The sequence below is a fragment of the Drosophila montana genome, unplaced genomic scaffold, assembly GCF_035044405.1.
Source record: "Drosophila montana isolate Dmon_TW-CO22-7 unplaced genomic scaffold, ASM3504440v1 contig_2178_1, whole genome shotgun sequence".
NCBI classification, from domain to species: Eukaryota; Metazoa; Arthropoda; class Insecta; order Diptera; family Drosophilidae; genus Drosophila; species Drosophila montana.
Window position 1 is genome coordinate 3604229 of NW_026997075.1, and position 21646 is coordinate 3625874.

Sequence of the window (21646 nt, forward strand, 5' to 3'; positions counted from 1 at the left end):
TCGAACAACCTTCAACTGTTGATTGTTTATGAAATGTGCGTGTGTGAAGTTCCCTTCCCATACCACCCACACCCACACCAGGTCCTGTTAAAATTAAATGCATATTCAAACTAGAAACATTTTGTAGTCTGCTTCTGACACGGGCCTTAGCCATGAAATGAACTATCACAATGCCAATGGCCATCAGGCAACGTTTGGTCTCCGACTGCCAACTGCCAACTGCAGCTAACACTGTATCCTCTTCGGCGTCTTGCTGTGTCGCATTACATAAGAATTCAATTTCCTAAACAGAATACCGACAGCTGAGGGTATCAGCTAAAATGCTGCCGCTGTGCGTTCACCTAATGCACCGGATATGCTCTTGCCAAAGCCAAAGCGCTTTCAGTTTACAGTCTCCACTTAACCACCCGCTGTGAATCTATTCACATCAAAACTATTTCTCCAAGCTGGGGCAATGCAAGGAAGACATAATGGGGCGTCCTTGAATCCAACCAGCCATAAAACTGTAAAATTTAAGCTGTTTGAAATCAATTGCATAGCTTAAATTCAAGAGCAATAAGACTTAAAACGCTTTAAATATGCTTTATTATTTATTTTTTTTTAGTTATTGTCAGCAGCTTTAAGTGCAAAGCCAAGTGATATAATAAAAAATAGTTGTAAATAGTTTCATTCAACAGTTTTCTACTCATTTCTGACACAACTCCCTCCGTCTTATGTCTCGAGATATAATAGTTTCGTCTTCTCAACGAACGGCACCCATTTACTTTGGGATTTTCAGTTCTAAACCTTTTTAAACTGGCTCATACAAGAGCGATTCGTCCAACACAAAGGAGCCAAGCCTCAAACTTTCGACCAGCAAATGCATATGTATATACTTATATATAGATATGCTTTAGGCCATTTACCTTCGCGTTGCACTAGTAAGCGTTTGTTTGTTTTATTTATGTATGCTATTTGCCTTTATTAAGCACATTTCATGTTTTCGTTTTACGATCTAAAATTTCACATAGATAAATACACTTGTCTTTTTATTTATCTTGGGACCGGGATATTTTTGAAGTGGTTCAATTTTCCAAGGGAAACATCTTGTATATGCTTCTTTTTGCAGCATATGTGGAATCTGATCGTATCGCATATCTGTAAACACAAAAATGTTATTTGACAATTTATGCGTAAACCTATTTGTTGCTCTTTACTCATGTTTTAACAAAAACTCAGCAGTAATTAGATTCAAATTGTTAAAACTTGATCTACTATGGCATATATAGAGCTCGAACTCTTGACTCTTGGGCCGAATGTTTGAGTTTTTTGTTTAAAGCCCTAATAACAATACGTCCTATAAAGTCCGCCTGCATGTCATCAATATATTTAATAAAAATTAAACATAGTTATTCCATTTGAATTAAGAATTAATTTAATATTAAATGTTATAAACGCAACAACAACAAAAATACTTAGGTTTTCAGTTGTCTCTTTGTTTCTGCTTGGATTAACGTGCGCACATACAGTAAGTTTTCACAAAGTGAATGGTTGCTGTTGCAGTCGCAGTTACAGTTGCCCAGGTCACTTCCAATTTGTTTCAATTTGATGGCCAACATTAATTGATGTCTGTTGTTGTGCGCCGGTCGAGCTTTACTTGTTACTGCTTCTCTTTGTTATTTGTTCGATGCACAATCTTTTATGTTATTGCTATTGTTGATGTTGGCTATGTTGGTATTGCCAATGCTGCAGCTGGTTGTTGTAGGCGTAACGCTATTGCTCTGCTCCCCTTTCCCCGGGCCCGTGTCGCTCAGGACCGGCTGAGCATAGTCACGGCCTACATAAGCACACAGGCTCACAGTTGCACGCTCCGGTTTGTTACACTGAATAAACGAGTGCAAACGCCAGCAGAATCCTTGAGCAAACATATACAGCATCCAATACCATTCCCACCTCCATGTTCGTGTTCGTGTCCGTGTCGCCTGTCGCCTGGGCCTGTCTGCTCCATTTCGTATTTCGTTCTTTTTTTAAACCCTATGCCGCCTTCAGCTTAAAGGCTGGGACGGCTCATATCTCATACTTACTTAAGCTCCGGCTAAGCTTTTGCTGCTTCGGATTGCAGTTTAGCGGATTGCATTTTACGTGTCGCGGCATGTTTTGGCCTGGATTTGGTTTGTAGCTGAGTCGCGAAGCCGCTCATTTATTCAAAATTAATACCAAGCATGAAATTAAAAATTTCTATAAGGAGTATGCTGTATTTCTCTAAGATTCCTCCTTTCCTTACTTGCCCCACAATTTTATCTAAAAGCCAGCCATTCTTCATCTTGTTATTATAAAATGTACTGGCAAATCGATCACAATCAAATACAGCACATGATGTTAACAGGTTTTCCCCATGTTATTATTAAAAATATTCTTGATCAGCATCCATAGCCTAGTTAGCTATTCTATATTTTATATGCATTTTAGTCAAGCTTGATATTTATGGTATTTTAAACCTGATGGCAAAATATCATAATGAAAAACTGTCGAGTTTCCATTAACAGCTTAATTGGGTACATTAGCAAAGGCTGAGAAAATACATTTTCGTCAGAAAAGTAGTCACAGCCAGCGAGTCAATTTTAATTAGATAAGCTGAGAAGAACTGTCGGAATTGCATCCAAAGTTAAGCAAAAGTTTTAAGCAATTTGGCCAAACTGTGACCTTGCCTGCCACTTGCCGGTTGCCACTTGCCACTTGCCACTTGCCAGTTGCCAGTTAGTAGTTAGAAGTTGCCCAAGGCTGCACGTGTCCGTAACCGGAATGTGAGTCTGCAAGAAATACGTGGAAGCAACCGCAGCAGCACAAGCAGTGGCATTCTTAATTTGCACTGCGAGGTTATTTCATAAAGAAATACCGGGATAATTGACCTAGTTCTGGTTTCCTGAAATATCCAAGTTATGTAATAAAATATGGCAGTTTTTATCAATTTTCGCAAGGGGCAGGTTGGTAAGCATAGGGCTTCTAAATGGTCCAACCGTTTTAGTTATTTATAGATGGATTTTAAAAAATGTCACCCGTAAGCGTTCAAAATTGGCAGAAAAGGGTTCTTATGTATTTTATTTTATTTTATTTTACTTTTATTTTCAACTTGATTCACCGTTTGCGAAAAATCCACTACACTATGTCGAAATGTTGATTGCTATCTACTTGTGAAATGTGATCAATTATTATTTTAGGCTATTATTCCTTGTCGGTTGAGTTTTAATCAGTTTGAGCAATCGTGCTACGTTAAATAATCTGGAAATGTATTAATGTTCTTTAGGCAATCAAATTGAAATATGTATTTAACTCACATATGATGAAGGAAATCGATTCAAAATAGTTGGTAAAATGTTTGGCTTTAATTGGAAGCAAAATTGCTTGACTGATTCTCACTGCACTGAAGTGTATTAAATTGGATTGCATGTGGCTATGGCTTTGGTTGCTTTTGTCATGCCCATACGAATGCACATCTAATGCCAAATGTGCAATACATTCAGCTCAGGTAACTGGTAAAAGTTAAACACATCAATGTGATTGCACTGAGGGAGCTGCAAAAGAAGGGGTTGTTTGTTTAGGCTAAGCACAGGCAGTCTCCCTTGGCTCATGGATGTGTGTGTGGGCTGCAGCTGCAAGTGTATGGGAATGTGTGTGCCGGCTCGACAAACAGTTCCAGTTCACTGGACTCTAAAGTGATTGCAGGATATTGAAAATGGGGTTGGGAGAGCAAAAGAAGAAGAATTGTGCTGCTTGGTCGTTGCTTAGTAACTCCGTGTACTTAATGTTTCTGGCCGACAATGAGTTTTGACCAAATTTTTTGTGAATTAATAGTGTGTGTGAGTTTTTGCTAATAATATTTATTTATTTTCGTATTTTCTGTTGCAGCTGCCAATACTATGTAAAGAGTCATCCATGGGTGCTGGCCTATCAGGGCGTAATCACGTTCTTTGTGCTGGCAAACTTTACGTTGGCCACATTTATGGATCCGGGCATTATACCCAAAGGTACGTAGCGTGCTAAACGGTGCCCAGCGTCATCCGCACAGCCTAAACTTGACTGCATTTTAGCCTTGCCCGACGAAGACTGCGAGGAGGAGTTCCGCGCCCCGCTCTACAAGAATGCCGAGATAAATGGCATTACAGTTAAAATGAAATGGTGCGTTACCTGCAAGTTTTATCGCCCGCCCCGCTGCTCCCACTGCTCTGTGTGCAATCACTGCATAGAGGTGAGTTTCAATGGCATTTGCAATTTCAATCGGATATCATTTGATGAAAATATTTCTCTCTTACTTCTACAGACATTCGATCATCACTGTCCCTGGGTGAACAATTGCATTGGCAGGCGCAATTATAGGTTCTTCTTCTTCTTTCTCGTATCACTCTCCATCCATATGCTGAGCATCTTCTCGCTTTGCCTGTTCTACGTGCTCAAAATCATGCCCAACATTAAACAGACGGCGCCCATTGTCGCGTATCCTTTTCACAACAAAATATGTAAATCGAAAACTGAATTTTATTGCAAGAGTGTAAGTTAAAGACTGAACCAAAAGCAAACCAGCCTCTAAAGTGCCAGACTAGAGCATAGCCGGTTGTTTAACAAACAGATTTGTTCTTTTCCTTCTGAAGCTCTAGCCTTTTATTATGTCTAAATAATTTTGGCTTGCAGCCTTGAGTTAACACACTTTTCAGCTCGTATACATTGCCAGATTGGTTTGTCTTAACTGTAAACGTTGATTTTGAATGTATAGCATGATACTGATGGGCCTTGTCACTGTACTGGCGATACCGATATTCGGGTTAACGGGCTTCCACATGGTGCTGGTATCGCGGGGTCGCACCACCAACGAACAGGTGACTGGCAAGTTCAAGGGCGGCTACAATCCGTTCTCGCGCGGCTGTTGGCACAACTGCTGCTACACTCAGTTCGGGCCACAGTATCCCAGGTAATAAAGACTTACGATTTATATGAATTACCAATGACTCGCTAATTCGCTGTTTGCCTGCTGATAGTCTTCTGAAGCCGAAGAAGTACGCATCGCGACGATCTCAGACGCAAAATCAAGCAATAAGCACTATATGCAACGATCGGACCAATCAACAGACCAATGCCGGTAGCGGTAGCGGAGCCGGAGCCGGTGGCAATGGCAGTACAGCCGGCGGCGTCGGCAGTGGAATGCGCGGCACCTCGGTACAATATTCACCCCGCTCCTACTACGAGTCGAGTCGGGAGAAGCGTGGAATTCAGGTAAAGACTTATATGGCCGAGGGCAATGGTTATAATCAGCGGTCGGGCAGCACAACGCTTTATAGTAAGGTGGGTAACATTTTGCAAACCAAAACGAAACATTGCAGAAATTGCTATGCAAAACGATTATAAATCTCTCTATAACTATAACCATGTATCTATTTGTGAAAGTTTCACTTGTAACTGACTTTGTTTCTGTATCTGTTGACTTTCTCAAGTGGCAACTGCAACAAGCAGCTGAACAACTATAGACGCCACTTGTTCTTGTTGTTGTCTTTCATTTATTTTCTTCATTTAATTGCAATTGTAATTTATTGAATTGGTTTTGTATTGGCTGTTAACTTAACTTGACTTGTATTTAACATTTAACACGCACATTCTGCTTGCTAACTATGTTTAACATGCGCATTTGAGTTGTCGGCTGCCAATTGCGTTTGTTGCTTCGTTTTTTTACTTTTTAGTTTATATCATATCTACATGTTAATCACATCCGCTCGACATCTATATAGCTACCCCCCCTCTCCCCTTTGGCTGTACCCAGAACTGTATATTTAACTCACAGTTTGTTTGCCCGTCGTCCTGTCGTAATTATTGACTTGTAGATTGTAAAGAAAAAGCCAACTGCCGTTGCCACTGTTGCCGCTTCATTACACGGCTTAAGCGAAATTTTCATTTTTATCGTGACCTGAGTTGGCTTCTGTCCGCGCTTTTCAGATACTTTTGTAATATATATTTATAAGCGTTTGTTAGCATAGCAAACATTAATTGCGCAATAGTTGCCACGGCCAGTCGTACATAGAAATATGACATACAATTAAGCATTGCTAACACATACACACATCACATCACACACACACACCACACACACACATCACACCACACATCACACCACACATCACACCACACACACACACACACACACACACACACACACACAATCAAGCACAAGCAGCAATATTGCACACACTTTCATACTCTTTTTATATCGCCAACGCTATATCCTCTATCTATGTATCTCTTGTATTTCAAGCTTGCTTTATTTTCTTGCACCTGCTTAGAGTATTTTAGCTTTGTCACGTTGTTTGTAACGCAGTCCTTGGTATGACTTATTAGGGTTAAAGTAGAAAGTCGGGCTGTCTATTAACCGCTTCAAGGTCATAGCAGGAACATGTTAATGTTTGAAGATTAAGGTAAAACAAAATGACTTAAATAAGTTGGGATATCAGAAAAAGGTGGTGACTGTTCTGCTGCTCTAAAATTGTGGAAGATCAAGACATAGATATATATATCGTCTATTTCACACAGATCAACAAACAGTAAGACGGTTATTGCAAAAAACCATACATCCGTTTTCGCGTTGTGCATAAATAATAAATAAAATAAAAACTATCTCCGAGCAGTCCTCACAGGATGACTTGTACTCTGTTTAAGGTTTACAGGCTAGTGTATGTGTATGAATTGTAGTTAAATATTACCCAAAGGTTCAAAAAATAGTTTGATGCTATATTCCAACTTCATATTAATAATAATAATAATAGTAATATATGTATTTGAGTAGATTCATGTAGGCTGTCTTCGTATCACTTCATTCTATTGATTGGGATCAGTATTCAAGCTTCGCTTTCAACCGAATCTAGTTATTTGGCGATATTTACTATTTAGTTTAGTTAGTTATTATTTTCATTTAGTTTGTTTCGTTTAGCTTGGACGTTTTGATATTTTGCATGCGGTTATAAGTACTTAAGCTTTTGCTCTGTTGTTTATATTAGTTGATTGGCTCGTTTGTCTGGATTTGTGCTGTAAATTCACTCGCAGACTGTTGTGCAACCATGTTTCAATTTAGTTACTAGCGTATATAGAAAATATATGAACAAAAAATTGGTCAAAAAAGAAAAACAAAACTCTACACTTTCTGCAAGCACCGAAAAAGGTAAAACAAAAAAACAAAAAATTAAAATAAGCAACGAAAAAAATTTATCAAAAAAATATATATGTAATTCTATAATTTAATTATGTACTGATAAATACATTTTGATTGATAATGATTGAAAACTGATTGATATGAAATTTGTCATATGATTTTTCTGTTGCTTTCTCACCAAATATTGATTATATTCAATTCTTAAATGTAAAATCACTCCCTTTATTTATATTTATATATATATACATATATCTCTTCTAAACTCAATAACATTTTTCTTTCTCTTTGTGATCTGAATGCTCAGTAAATTCGCTGAATTTCGTAGCTTTGATCTATCAATTCCAGTTTTTCTTCTTTTCCAAATAAAATAATTATAAATATCATGCCTTGCAAAAAACAATACAACAAAAAATACACTTTAAAATGATTACAGTTTCTATATCTTAACCCGGATTCGGGCATCTTTCACACTGTGCGTTATATGTATACAGGAGACACTAGTAGCATCGTTCACTTCTGGCCAAGATTCGGCGTTCGACAATCGACATTTGGCATTAGGCATTCGGCATTTGGCATCGATTCATTTGTCCAACCCACACACACAAACAAACACAAGTTTCGTTTTCATTTGGTTTCAAGTACATTCCAAATCGATCAATCGCAACTACTCGTTTTATGTAGGCCTAAGGTTTTCTGTGTTAAGCACTTGCTCAAGCGAATGAAGCTCCTGACTAATTTAGAACTTTTTTATACGTTCTGCGATCTTCACAGCTGTCACCGGGACGGGAGTGCTCCGATACGGACCTTGAGCCGCCGCCCGCCTCACAGAGTCAAGACTGCGAGCCGACTCCGCCGCTGCAGCGGCACAACTCGACCAACTTCTACCTGCCCCAGGTGAGCGACACCGCGCCCGGCATGAATATGAGCAACATGAACAATGGCAATATTGCTAGTGGCGCAGGTGGTGTCCCCAACTCATCGCAGACTGGCGGCGGTGGCGACTCACCGCGACACCTGCGCATCTATCATCCACGTCACAGTCCGCACGCGCGAACCAGGTGAGTAGCTGCCGGCTCCCAAAATACGTACATCATTACATCCTGCACATTTGCTTTCAGGGGCCTGGATCCGCAGCGCGGTTACACAAGCGATGCGCTCTCGCCGGACCAACCGGGCGGTGGCTATGTCGTTAATGGTCAGCAGGGCATATCAGTAGCACAAAGCCAGCGCGGTGGTACCACAACGGCCACGCCTACCATGCAACAACGAATCAAGCCACTGGGCGTGGCTACGCCACTCGTCATCGCCAGTCCAGTGAGAAGGTGAGTGGATCTATCACATAGTGGTCCAGTGCTGCAATGGTGCAGCCAGCGGCCACTAAACTGAACTTCTCCAGCTAGCCATATTCATTTGTTGAGCTGCTTTCTGCTGTAAATGAATGTACAATTGCTTCAATTTTTTGTTGTTGCTATTGCTATTTTGATGATCAGCTCGATTTGATGGCTTATATCAAAGTGCCCACCAAACATGTATGTTATATGATGTGTTTGTGTATGAAGGAGTCTGTAAGTAATTGCTGCCAAATGCGCTCCTCAGCCGTTTTTTGTTTTTTTTTGTTGTTGTTGTCATTGTTTTGTGCTTTCGACCATTCTCATGTACGGAGTGCTTACTGTACATCTTGAACTCGCTGCGCACGACAGTGAGCGAGCTGGCAATAGCTTGGAGAGGTCAACGAACGCTAGCTATACATCAGTTGCGACGAGGTCTATCCTCCTCAATGTTCCTCTCGCTCGCTCTCACTCCCTCTCGCTCTGTCTCCCTCTCTTTCGTTGTACTACTTACACGCTTTAGTCGATATATAATGTCTCCTTCGCCTCGTCCTAAATACGAATATGCTCTCTTCCTATGTCATCCACATATGGGTATAAATTTTGCACACAGCTTTTTCCCATGATTTGTTTACACACTTTTAAACTAATTTAATTTTTAAACTTTTCTTTTTTTCGTTTTCTTTGTTTATTTTATTTTTTCTCTCGATGTAGTCAATACTCAAATTCTGAGAACAGTACTAATTCCTAGGCTTAGCTTACCACAAAAAAAAAAAAGAATATATATATATATATATATATAATTATATATATAAAAAAATATATAAAAAATATATATAATCATATAAAACATAATATGAAAACCAAATACAGAGAAAACCAACAACAAATAAACTAGGATTAAAGTGAGACGATAAAAGTCATGATTACGATTACGATTAATGATATTAATATATATATACTATTAATATATTAATAGTAAGCACCTACCTTGCGTGGTCGTTAATACCATGCAAACTTACACTCTGTAATCGGCCAAAGAGGCGCACAGCAGAATTGAGCCTGAGCTCGAGCCATATCCTGAACCGAAATCGAAACCGATACCGATTAAGATATTCTTCAAAGTATCGTGTCTACCCGTTTCCTCATTTCTGCCTACGTCTCTATGTGGATAGACGTCGGATGACATACGACAGGCGACAGTTGTCTCTTTAACGTATCCGTCCACACACACCGAACACACACACACTCTTTGACACAGACACACTCCTAGAAAGTACCACTGCAACTAGCGTCACCACCAAGCGCACCCACTCTATGTACTACTACCTCAGCTTTCATTTGATTGAAGGTGAGTGAATTCTTGATTTTGGTGCCGTTTCACTCTTTTTTTTTTTTTAAATATATACCCTTGCAGAGGGTACGATAATGTTTTTACGAAATGTGTAGCGCATTAAATGAGACATCTTGATCAGGCATTAACATTCGAGTCGCTGTAGCCATGTCTGTCTGTCTGTTGGTCATAGAATCATGCAGCATACAGAGAAAAACATCATCTTTCAGACTTGAAGCTTCGTCGTAAAACCTGGCATGGAACCGCTTTTGGGCCGAAACAGACTACTATATTATATAGAAAACCGAGCTACAATCGTTCGAAAAGGGGTTCCAAGTTGGGAGTATTATATCCTGCATTGCCGTATTTGTCTGCAAGGGTATTCGATCTTCGGCAAATTCGAAGATAACTATTGTTGTTTTGTTTTCGCTAAGAGTCGCCACATCCCAAATTAAATCGAAATCAAATCGAGGCCCGCTTAGCAGGCTTTGCTCATTCTCAGTCACATCTGGGCCTTGGATCTGGCTATAACAATAATTCATTCATACAATATTGACACAGATACGAATGTCATAGCTCACATAGTCTGTCAGGCTAGTATCAAAAATTTTTTGCCACACACAAAACAAATTCTCGTTTTGTTGTATTTTTCATATAACATTTAAAATTTTTATATTTCTTTCGGCTAACAAGTTGAATTTCGCCAAATTGCGGTACGAACCGTTTTTTTAAATTACAAAAAAGCAATAGCAATATGAATAAGAACAAACAGTCACAGCTCAACGCTGGTCGCGTCAGATCACTGGGTCTGTTGGACAAGACGTTGCCCCTGACTGCCGCAACCATACCACAGCTGCGCAATCGACGCCAGTTTCAGTTCAATGGGATGCAGTTCGAGACGAACCCATTGTCACTGCATATGCCGCGTGGTGGCCTGGACGGAGACGCTGGCGATGGACGATTTCCAGCAGCAGAAGATCGACGGGAGTCAATTCCCTACCAAACATTTAAAACATCATCGCCGACGTCTGCGATCAGTCGCGTCAATGCATTGCGTAGCTGCGCAAATGGCATCGTGGGTGGCAACGACATGGCCAGTCCCAGGATGGTGCCACAGCTCGCTGCCAGTCAGCCGCATCTACAGCGCCAGCCGGAGGAGCGCATACCGTGGCGGGCGGACAACGACAATTTCTATAATCAGGCAGGTGGCGAGGATGCCTACACCTACAGCAATGACAACAGCGGCTACAACAACAACAACTACAGCAGCGGCTACAACAACAGCAACGACAACACCACCAGCAGCTACAACAACAGCAACAGCTACAACAGCAGCAGCTACAAAAACAGCAGCAGCTACAACAACAGCCTCAGCAACAACAATAATAGTTTCAGCAACAACAGTAGTTTCAACAACAACAACAGCAACAACAACGACAACGACAACAATAATAGCGAACGTTTTCATCAAATATTGGCCAAGTACAGCAGACAGCCGCTTACCGACGAATACATCAATACAAACAACAACAACAACAGCATCAATCACACCACCCCCAACAACAACGTTGTTAGTGATAATGTTAACAACAACAATAACAGCTACAATAGTAATAATAATACTACAAAGACAAGCAGCTCATACAATAATAATAATAATAATAATAATAATACCATAAAGTCAAGCAGCTCATATAACAACAACAGTAATAATATGAAGACAAGCAGCGCATACACTAACAACAATACTTTAAAGGCAAGCAACAGCTACAATAGCAACATGGACGGAAACAACCAAATTGAGGACGTATTAAATAATAGTCAGCCGGCCCATAAGGAAGAATTACTGATCCCACCAAGAATCTATAGTCGGCCGCTGAAATTAAACGGCTTTCGCTTTGGGCAGATGCGAGCAGGTGGCAGTTTCAATGCAGCTGGAGTCAATCAATCGATGGACTACATTACGTTGACGGGCTTCCTACTTGGCTATCTGACATCGAATGTGTTGTTCTTCCTATGCTGGTACTTTAGTTGGCTGAAGGGGCAGGTTGTTAAGCTGCGCAGACATTTCCTCGGTCATGCTAATCTATGGGAGTTCTTCGACTTTGAGGATACCACACGCTATACAATGCAGACCAAATTACTATTGGCGCCCATCATACTTGGCTGCAGCATCCTCTACTGTGTCGTCAATATACTCCATTTGCTGATCAAACTGGTACGCTCCGATGTGCCGCGGACCGTTGTCGATTTTGTGCAGCGCATCGCCAGGAGCCACTGGCCCTAGCCAATTGTCCCCAACGTCATTTGTGTGCGACCCCCACTCGTGAGCTGAATGTCTGTCTGAATTGTTGCTTGAGGTCATTTCAAAATAACTAAAGGTCATCTACGTTCTCGGCTAGCTAACTGTTTAACACATTTATTTATACACACAAGATAGTGGCAGTGGTGTCGATTGTACATAATAAAAGGATTCATTCCAAAATTGGTCTATGCATAACTGATAACCAATTACTGATTACTGATTACTGATCACTGTCTATCGATAGCATATATCTATCGTCTATCGATTCTATATGTGGGCCCTGCAACGGCCCTCTTCAGTCTAACTCGTCTATGCTCGTGCTCGTGCACGTTCTCGCTCTGTGAAGCGTGAACATGTCTGTTGCATAACTGTTACTAATCGTCAATGTTAAATACCCTAACGATATTGTGGTCCAAGTTTGTAGCCTAACCGCGCACACACAAACATACATTACTATCACACACTTGCGCGCACCCAAATACACACAATCACACCCACACAGACTTGCATTCTTTTACTCTGCGCTGTCAAGTCCTAACATTAACATGGCGCGCTGTTATTGACCGCAGCCTCAGTGTTATTCGTTAACATAACTCGCTCTTTAACCCGCTTTGTAAACGTTCGCATTCACCGCTCACACACACTCTCGACTCGTCCTCCTTCGCAGATCCAATCCGGGTACACCCACGCAGCCGCGACGTCCCGACTTCATAGGCCTGAATGCACAGGCGGCACAGCAGCAACAACAACAGCAGCAGCAACAGCAGGCGGCCGCAGCGGCAGCTGCCTACTATGAGTACACCAGCGGCCTGCCGCCGCAGCATCCGCAGGCGCCAACGATTCAACATCAGCAACAGCTGCTGCTACAACAGCAGCGTGTTATGCTGCAGCATCAGCAACAGCAACAAGGTAAGTCTCCCTTCGGCAGTCTCCCTTTGCAGTCATAACTAATGCCAGATTCTGGCTCCTCTTTCTAGCGCTGCAGCAGCAGCAGCAATCGCTGGCGCAGGCTGCCTATGGCGGCAGCCCACAGCGTCGCTTTCTGTCTGAGGGCGAGCTGGTGCGACAGGGCGCTGGCGGGGAGCTCTCCTATGCGCGTTCGAACAACACGGTGGACAACATACGCGAACTGGCTGGCAGTCCGCAGCGCGGCGTCTACATGTGGAAGGACACCTCGCCCGGCTTTAGTAGTGGCGGCGGCCCGGCTGCTGTCAGCATTGGCAGCAGTGCGGGCACACTGCCAAACAGCAGTAATGCGGTTGGCATTATGCAGCATGCCCAGTACATAACAGCCGGCGGTGGTGCCCATCCACTCATCATGACCCACTCACGGCTGCAGGACTATGCCAACCAACAGCAGCAGCAGCAGCAGCAGCAACAGCAACAACAACAACAGCAACAAGCAGCTGTTGCTGCCGCTGCAGCGGCTGCCTCATATCATCGCTCCAATCCCACAAGCCCTACGACCATGCCCCAAACGTCCGCTGCACAAAGCTACATTCTGCGCTATGGTGGCGGCGTCGGCGGTGGTGGTGCAGCTGCAGCTTCAGGTAGCAGCGGTAGCATTGCCAATGTGCCAGCTTCCAGCAATGCCAGCTCTGGATCTGGCGGCTACCAGCCGCAGCTGCGCGGCGGTGTTCCAGTTTTTCCGCCAAATTCGCTGGCCGGCGTTAATGTGAGCAACGCAGCTGGTGCGCTGCAGTCCCAGCCATCCCCACAGATCAAGCGCAAGCAGACGCCAACGAGGCCAATGAGTTTTGTGCGCGCCCTGGAAATGACCGACTCCATGGAGATGCAGACACTTGAGCAGCAGCAAGCGGCAGTGGCGGCTGCAACCATGGCGCGCAACAATGGCGGTCTGCCCAGCGGCGTACCGACGAGCCTGGCACAACAGAATGCGGCAGCTGCAGCCGCGGCAGCAGCTGTTGGACGTAATGCGGCAGCAGCAGCAGCCGCTGCTGCGGCAAATGCCACTGGCACTCCGGATCGCGCGAGCATCTACGATATGAACTACGAGATCTCCGTATAACCCGTGGTTGTGCCCGTCGTCGTAATGCCACCCGCCTCAGCAACAGCAGCCAGCAGTGCAGTCGCCACTGCAACGGCGACGGCCGCCTTCTACGCGCAGCAACAACAACTGCAACGCGCCATATTAAGCAATGGGCCAGAACCGGCGGCGTACGCTTCGGTGCCCATACCCATGCCCGTGTCCGTGCTGGTCGCCAAGCACAGCAACGGGAGCAACCAGAGCCACCTCAACATCAGCAAGACGCCAAACAAGCGCAAGTTCTCCACGTTCTTCTGAAGCTTCAGTCAGATATATAGCTAGATAGATACATATATATATATATATATATATATATGTTTATGTATATTTTATACGCACGTATTGGGAATCGCTTAGCAGCTCGGTTTTGCTCTTTTATTTTTTTTTACTTTTAACGTTTTGTTTTATTATATTCGGATATGATTTTTTTTATTATTATTTATTCATCTGTTTTTTTTTTTAATAAGTAGCTTAAATAAGAATTTTAAAGTTGGTAACACACTTCGGAAGAACTGTATATAGAGAAAACTATTTTTAAGCGTTTATTTTGTACGCGCTTTCAGTCTCCTACGCATAAGACACGGCAATTCTTAGTGTTTTCTTACTGTCAAAATACCATGATAAACGAAACTTGGTAAACTTCAATTGAATTAAGTTACGACTCGGCACGCTTACAATCGAGCAAATGCGATTTGTAGTTTATCAAATTGTTCACGAAAGTATATATCTACTATATACCTTCGCATATATTTATATATATATACGTATACATAAAGATATATAAATATTTGCATTGCAATCAAATTGAATATATATTGACAGTCAGGTCAGAAATAAATTGTGGAGCTCGATTAAGAGTTTGATTACGAGTTTAAGTAGCTATCTACATAATACCATGTACTACTACTATTGCAACTACACCTAATGGAAAACGCCAAAATTTATAACCGAGTATCGAAGATAACTTAATATATCTATATGCATGTGCTGAATGCACAGTGTGCATATGCGAGTGTGTATATGTGAGAGAGTGTGAGTGTATATGTGCATGCATTATATATTCATAAACATATGTATATATAGAGGTCGCTCGAAAAGTGACAATCTTTCGGTTCCATAGCTCCTTTAAAATACTGTATTATTTTAGTTTCTCGAAAAATTAAAAACCAACAATTGCATTAAATTAAATGCCAAACACACGACAATTCCAATTTACGAGCGACCCCTGAAATAGTATACATATGTGTATATATAATATTTTGCATTAGCTAAGTACGTGTAAATTTTGCCATTTGTATGCGTATATAGGGAATACTTATGGATATATGTATGTAACTCATGTATGGGCATTCGGCTAAAATGGCGCTTCAAAATTTAAACAGCTACCAAAAGGCCAGCAAGTCAAGTCGAATCGATCAAAAGAGAGAGCGAGATTTATGTTGACCTGTGTTGTGTCTCTAATAACGTCCACTGCTAATTGTATGAATTTTGTACATAAGTGTGTATATTTATGTATGTGTAATGTGTATTATGTATTTTATGTTGAGGCCAAATTGTTATTTTGTTGTTCTTGTTGTTGTTGATGCTGATTAGCGATGTACATACAAACAGAGAGAACAAAGTAACAAAGTTTGGCCCGTGCTTATGTATATTTAAAACTTTGTTGTTATGTTTTTAAGTCCAATTAGTGTTTATTTTGTGCTCTGCCGCTTGTTAATAATCAATCAATCAATCATTTTGAATGACTCTCCACACAATCAAAACGCAATCACAATGAAGAAGGGCTTCTTGTCATTGATGGTCCAGTCCCTGCCCAGTTTAGCGAAATTGAATTGAGTTGGAATCGATTTCAACCCGAATTGCTGTTAGTTTCGCAAGGAAGTTAACAATACAAAATGCAACAAATAAATAGAATTAATGTTTGTAATAAAGCTAGCTATATTTAATTGAGTGTTCATTCACACAAGGGCCCACACAACTTATAGAGATATCAGCGAAAAGATAGGGTGTTTGGGATGGCGACATACCCAGCTCTCAATATAATCGTAAAAGTGTGCAACACAGAAACAAGTCGTAGCAAGAATTCGTAGACGAAGGCGAAATATTGTAAGTGTTTTTTGCTAACAAATTAAATAATAATTTGAAAAAAATATTAAGATATACTGATACAAAACGAGTGCATATGCACAAATTTGTGTATGCATATTGAATGAGAAAAAAAAAAAGAAAAAACAAAAAACTGTAACATTGTTTTAGATTTTTATACCAAATTTAATTAATGTCACATCATGTTGTTCAAACAATATATACATGTATTTATATAAATAAATACCATTTTTTTTTATGCCACATTCAGTTAGGCAGTAAAAGCAACTCAAAGAGTATCTGCCCCCGAATTAAATTGTCATGATCTAGCAGACCGGATTGCACGGTTGCAAGCATCACACATGCGTTCTTCATTGTTTTTAATTAACAAACAAAAAGTTGTTTTTTCGTATACTGTGTGTACTTTGTAAAATATACAACATGAAATTCAATAGCAACATTAACAGCAAGGCAATTAATATATAATAAAGATAATGAAAATTACAAAAATAATTTGTTTTATTTAAAAAACAATTATACTGTCAGCTTTTTCAAGAACTTAAAAATTATAATTTTAAATTTAATTACAATTTGTAACCCCTCAATATGGTATATATGTATCTGCTTTTATAGGAAAGAAACATTTTTATACATTTAAATGTGTTCGTAGTAGGCGTTGTTATCTTAGATGTTGAGAAAAGTATTCAGTCATTTTGGTGTTGTCATTTAAAGCAGCCAAGAGCTAAGTAAGTATAGTTTTATAATTTTACGAGCTTTTCTTTTTAGCTTTTATAACAAAAAAAGAATTGTTAACCGTGCAAAAGTCCAGCACCAAAAATGTTTCCGGCAACTAGAACTGAGTCTACAATGACTAATAATACAACTGTGAACACAACATCGAACCTGCATAGGTTTAACATATTGACATACAGTGCGTCCACCCAGACAAGCTCCACACGGCCTTCACCAGTAGTGGCTACATTGACCAGAGTTGAAGACGCATCGACAGGAGCTCCATCAATGGACGGGTTGACCTCGCTCTTTACAGACCTAAACATACTGACAGCCGGAAAATCGACAAGAACAACAAGTACATCAACTTAATAACTTTCAAAACTACCGCGGTGCCACCACAATGCATTTCCTGGCAGCACAACTAATCTAGCTGAAGGCTCACACATATCGAGGCCAAAAGCATCGCCACAAGCTTCAATATCATGGCAAGAATCTGTGTTCGGTAAGCCGCTTTCGCATTTTCTTATATGTATGTTCTAAACCAAATGATGATTATTATACAGCCATGGATGTGCTGTACACAGCAATTGTTATGTCAGAGCCAGAGTCGAATACAAAAGCTGCTGTATGGCGCAGGAAGCTGACTGCTGCTAGCATCAACACAACCCAAAAACATGGCACCTTCAGGCTTTATAACTAGACTTTAACCTATACAACCCAATGCATTGTCGTGGACCGAAGAAGAGGCAACAAATAATAAGAACGCGGAGAACAGCAGTCCGAAACGAAAAAATGAGGAAACACTGAAGTATAGAAATGAAGATAGAATATAAAGTCCGATTTATTATAGCTTGCCCACATTCTTATAAAACCCAACCCGAAATTCATTTTGGTGAAGATTATAACTCGGAAGAAAAATATTCGCATCAACATTAACAAAGGTTTTCAACGAATAAGCGGAATCGGAATGCAATTGTATAACTTCATGAGCTTCTCCTTCATATATCAGCACCATATCCAAAAGATCTTTTTATACAATTGCTGCGCTAAAAAAAAAAATAAAAATAGAACCTACATATGTATATTAAATTAAGACATTTTTATTTATATACATATATTTAACATACTTACTAAATACCACATATTTAACATACTACTAACAGCCTTGTTGCCGTTGTCACCTGATCGGAGTAGCCCTACCCGGAATCCGGGCATCTGGACGATTGTCTGCAGTCGATTTCGATTTGCGAGCATTCGTCCGGACGACATCCAAGCACGTGCTACTTTATCAACAAGTGAAAGCGCCCTCTATCGCATAGCCTTAATTTAGTTAGCGTGGACATGAACCGTATTAAAGTATGCCGCTAAAGAAACCAGATTGAGCAAAAGCAACTGGCTGCAAGATTTTTCCCTTTAAAGTTTAAACTGAATGATATAGGTTTTTCAACTCATATTAAAATCTCATAATCTCGCTATGATCCACGGTGGAGTTATGTCGATCGAAAAAAAAACATCAAACTTTCTTGTTTCCTAAACGACCCCGTTATTCTTATTAATTAAGAAGTAACACCTACCAATTTTTGTCAAATCGATGGTAGGAGTCTAAAAAGTTATAACTTTCCAAAATCAGAAATCATTTACCCGAGATATTCAAAAATATCGTGAAAAAAGTTTTTTTTTTTCGAACATACCCCGTTTTTGGCCCCTTGCCTTTTTTGTGAAAATGTTAGAAAATTTGGAATTTGATTTTTTGGATAGCAATCGATAACCGTGATCCGTACGAGTCAAAAATGGTCTATAAGGTTAAAAATCGATGGGTTGAAAATAAAATTAGAGCAAAAAACCGATTTGTTTTGTAATGTCAAGCTTTTTTGATGATCTCGGCCAAATAATGTGCGATTTTGGCCTCGTAAGTAGCAGTATTAGGGATTGGTATTATAAACATGAAAATCTAAATTTCGACCTAAATCGACAAAAAAGCAAGGGGTTACATCACATATTTTCTCAAAATCGGGGTCGGTTCGAAAATCAATACTTTTTTGATGATTTTTGTTGAATATCTCGGGTAAATATCGGTTGATTTTGAAATGTTATACCCTTTTGAATTGAGACGGATCCCTTCTTTCAATTGGCATTCAAACAAATTAAAAATCGATGGGTGAAAAAAGCTGTTGACAAAAGAACGATTCGTTTCTAAAGACAACATTAATTGATGATTTTTTGGGATATCTCGGCCAAATAATGTCCGATTTATGAATTTTATACCATTTTGGACTCGTAAGGATCAGTACCATCGATTGGCATCAACAAAATGAAAATCTAAATTTTGACCCAAATCAACAAAATCGGGGTCGGTGCGAAAATCCAAACTTTTTTGATGATTTTTTTTTAAAATCTCGGGTAAATATCTACTGATTTCGAAATGTTATATCTTGTTGTGTTCGTACGGATCCCTACTTTCAATTGGCGTTCAAACATTTTAGAAATCGACGGGTAAAAAAATGTGGTTGACCAAAAACCGATTCGTTTGTAAAGTCAACCTTTTTTGATGATTTTTTGGGATATCTCAGACAAATAATGTCCGATTTATGAATTTTATACCATTATGGACTCGTAAGGATCAGTACTATCGATTGGCATCAAAAAATGAAAATCTAAATTTTGACCCAAATCAACAAAGTGGCAAGGGGTTACATCACGTGTTTTCTAAAAATCGGGGCCGGTTCGAAAATCAAAACTATTCTGATGATTTTTTTTAATATCTCGGGTAAATATCTACTGATTTCGAAATGTTATACCTTTTTGAATTGGTACGGATCCCTACTTCCAATTGGCATTCAAACATTTTAAAAATCGATGGGTCAAAACAAGTGGTTGACCAAAAACCGATTCGTTTGTAAAAGTCAACCTTTTTTGATGATTTTTTGGGATATCTCGGCCAAATTATGTCCGATTTATGAATTTTATACCATTTTGGACTCGTAAGGATCAGTACTATCGATTGGCATCAACAAAATGAAAATCTAAGCTTTGACCAAAATCAACAAAATGGCACGTTTTTTCTAAAAATCGGGGTCGGTGCGAACATCCAAACTTTTTTGATGATTTTTTTTTAATATCTCAGGTAAATATCTACTGATTTTGAAATGTTATACCTTTTTGAGTTTGTACAGAGTTAGAAATCGACGGGTAAAAAAGGTGGTTGACCAAAAACCGATTCGTTTGTGAAGTCAACCTATTTTGATGATTTTTTTTAATATATCGGCCAAATAATGTCAGATTTGGGAATTTTATACCATTTTGGACTCGTAAGAATCAGTACTATCGATTGGCATCAAAAATGAAAATCTAAATGTTGACCCAAATCAATTTTTGACTCAAATCACCAAAATGGCAAGGGGTTACATCACGGTTTTTCTAAAAATCTGGGTCGGTCCGAAAATCCAACCTTTTTTGATAATTTTTATTTAATATCTCGGGTAAATATCTACCGATTTTGAAATGTTATACATTCTTGAATTGGTACGGATCCCTACTTTCAATTGGCATGTGAAGTCAACCTATTCTGATGATTTTTTGGGATATCTCGGCCAAATAATGTCAGAATTGGGAATTTTATACCATTTTGGACTCGTAAGGATCAGTACTATCGATTGGCATCATAAAAATGAAAATCTAAATTTTTGACTCAAATCAACAAAATGGCAAAATTCTCAAAATCGGGATCAGTTCGAAAATTAAAACTTTTATGATGATTTTTTTGAATATCTCGGGAAAATATCGTCTGATTTTTAAATGTTAAACCTTGTTAGACGCGTATGAATCCGTACCATCGATTAACATAATGATGTTATTTTTTTGGACTATCTGACTTTTGGAAGCGACATAATACCGCCGTTGAACATGGCGAGATTTAAATCGACATTATTCCGCCCTTGATGAAGGCGATGCTTTTGCTTTCATTTTGTTTTTTACGCGTTTTCTTCTAATTTTTTTTTTGTAATATTTTCAGGCTCAAAGAGATGAATAATTCCATTCCATTCTACGAGTCCGCAATGGATCAGGCATCTTGTGCCAGAGATGTATCGATTTAAAGTTTAAAAATAATTATAGTGTTTAATAATATGAAATAGAAAACAATTTTAAGATCTATGTACATGTATTATTTAAAGATAAAGTAATAATGTATTTAAAATACACAAATACCTAATCAATCTAAAACGAAATAAACCATTTATAAATAATAAACAAGCAGACTTCTGTGTTTTTACTTCCAATGGCAACCTTATTACCAAAACTTGGCAGGCTTGCGAGTTTTGAACGAAATTCAGCGAAAATACTAGGCGATCAGAAATGGCTCGTAGGATACCTGTAAGGGGCGTGGCTGGCAGCCGTTGGATAGAAAGATTTGACCGAAATATCAGCTAAAGTACCAGGCGAACAGAAATTAGTAGTAGGTAGACAAAAACACTGCACATGAAAAATTTCATTGCCTACGTGTCAGGAACAAAAATGTTGCGCTTCTGCTGACTTGCGAGATTATTAGCAGTCGACTGTGAAGTCGGTAGCTACAGCTGTTAGCTTGTTTGTTAAGCAACAGCTGTAGCAAAAAGCTAATGAAATAAAGGGCATATGTACACACTTATGG

General features: G+C 39.8%; 2 protein-coding genes and 1 long non-coding RNA gene across 10 annotated transcripts in view; all 3 read left to right on the plus strand.

The window, feature by feature from the left end:
• Positions 1–15183, plus strand: part of Zdhhc8 (zinc finger DHHC-type containing 8) — a 30314-nt gene extending 15131 nt beyond the window's left edge. Inside the window, exons 2-10 of one of the 6 annotated variants that reach the window (XM_064681176.1) lie at positions 3886–4004; positions 4068–4225; positions 4298–4470; positions 4748–4942; positions 5010–5313; positions 7937–8223; positions 8284–8487; positions 12799–13040; positions 13109–15183. In XM_064681176.1, the coding sequence (XP_064537246.1) occupies positions 3886–4004; positions 4068–4225; positions 4298–4470; positions 4748–4942; positions 5010–5313; positions 7937–8223; positions 8284–8487; positions 12799–13040; positions 13109–14160 (2734 nt within the window). In that variant the 3' untranslated portion in view covers positions 14161–15183. Of the gene's footprint in view, positions 1–3885; positions 4005–4067; positions 4226–4297; positions 4471–4747; positions 4943–5009; positions 5314–7936; positions 8224–8283; positions 8488–9207; positions 9313–12798; positions 13041–13108 lie in introns of those variants that run through there. The other 5 variants (XM_064681179.1, XM_064681180.1, XM_064681178.1 and 2 more) reach the window with 5 other exon arrangements.
• Positions 10376–12326, plus strand: LOC135427610 (GATA zinc finger domain-containing protein 14). Its single transcript, XM_064681183.1, has one exon. The coding sequence runs from the start codon at positions 10581–10583 to the stop codon at positions 12111–12113; it is 1533 nt and encodes a 510-aa protein (XP_064537253.1). The 5' UTR covers positions 10376–10580; the 3' UTR covers positions 12114–12326.
• Positions 15184–16931: 1748 nt separating the features above from the next.
• On the plus strand, positions 16932–18040 carry LOC135427611 (uncharacterized). Of its 3 annotated transcripts, none has more exons than XR_010436098.1 (3): positions 16932–17009; positions 17175–17500; positions 17562–18040. It is a non-coding gene; the product is annotated as an uncharacterized LOC135427611 (long non-coding RNA). The 3 variants fall into 3 exon arrangements; XR_010436097.1 differs by having other exon boundaries at positions 16995–17009; positions 17068–17500; XR_010436096.1 differs by lacking the exon at positions 16932–17009 and having other exon boundaries at positions 17016–17500.
• Positions 18041–21646: the final 3606 nt, after the last annotated feature.

What these genes read in the sequence shown, in the direction of transcription:
- LOC135427610 (XM_064681183.1), top strand. Translation starts at nt 10,581, where the DNA reads ATGAATAAGAACAAACAGTCACAGCTCAACGCTGGTCGCGTCAGATCA.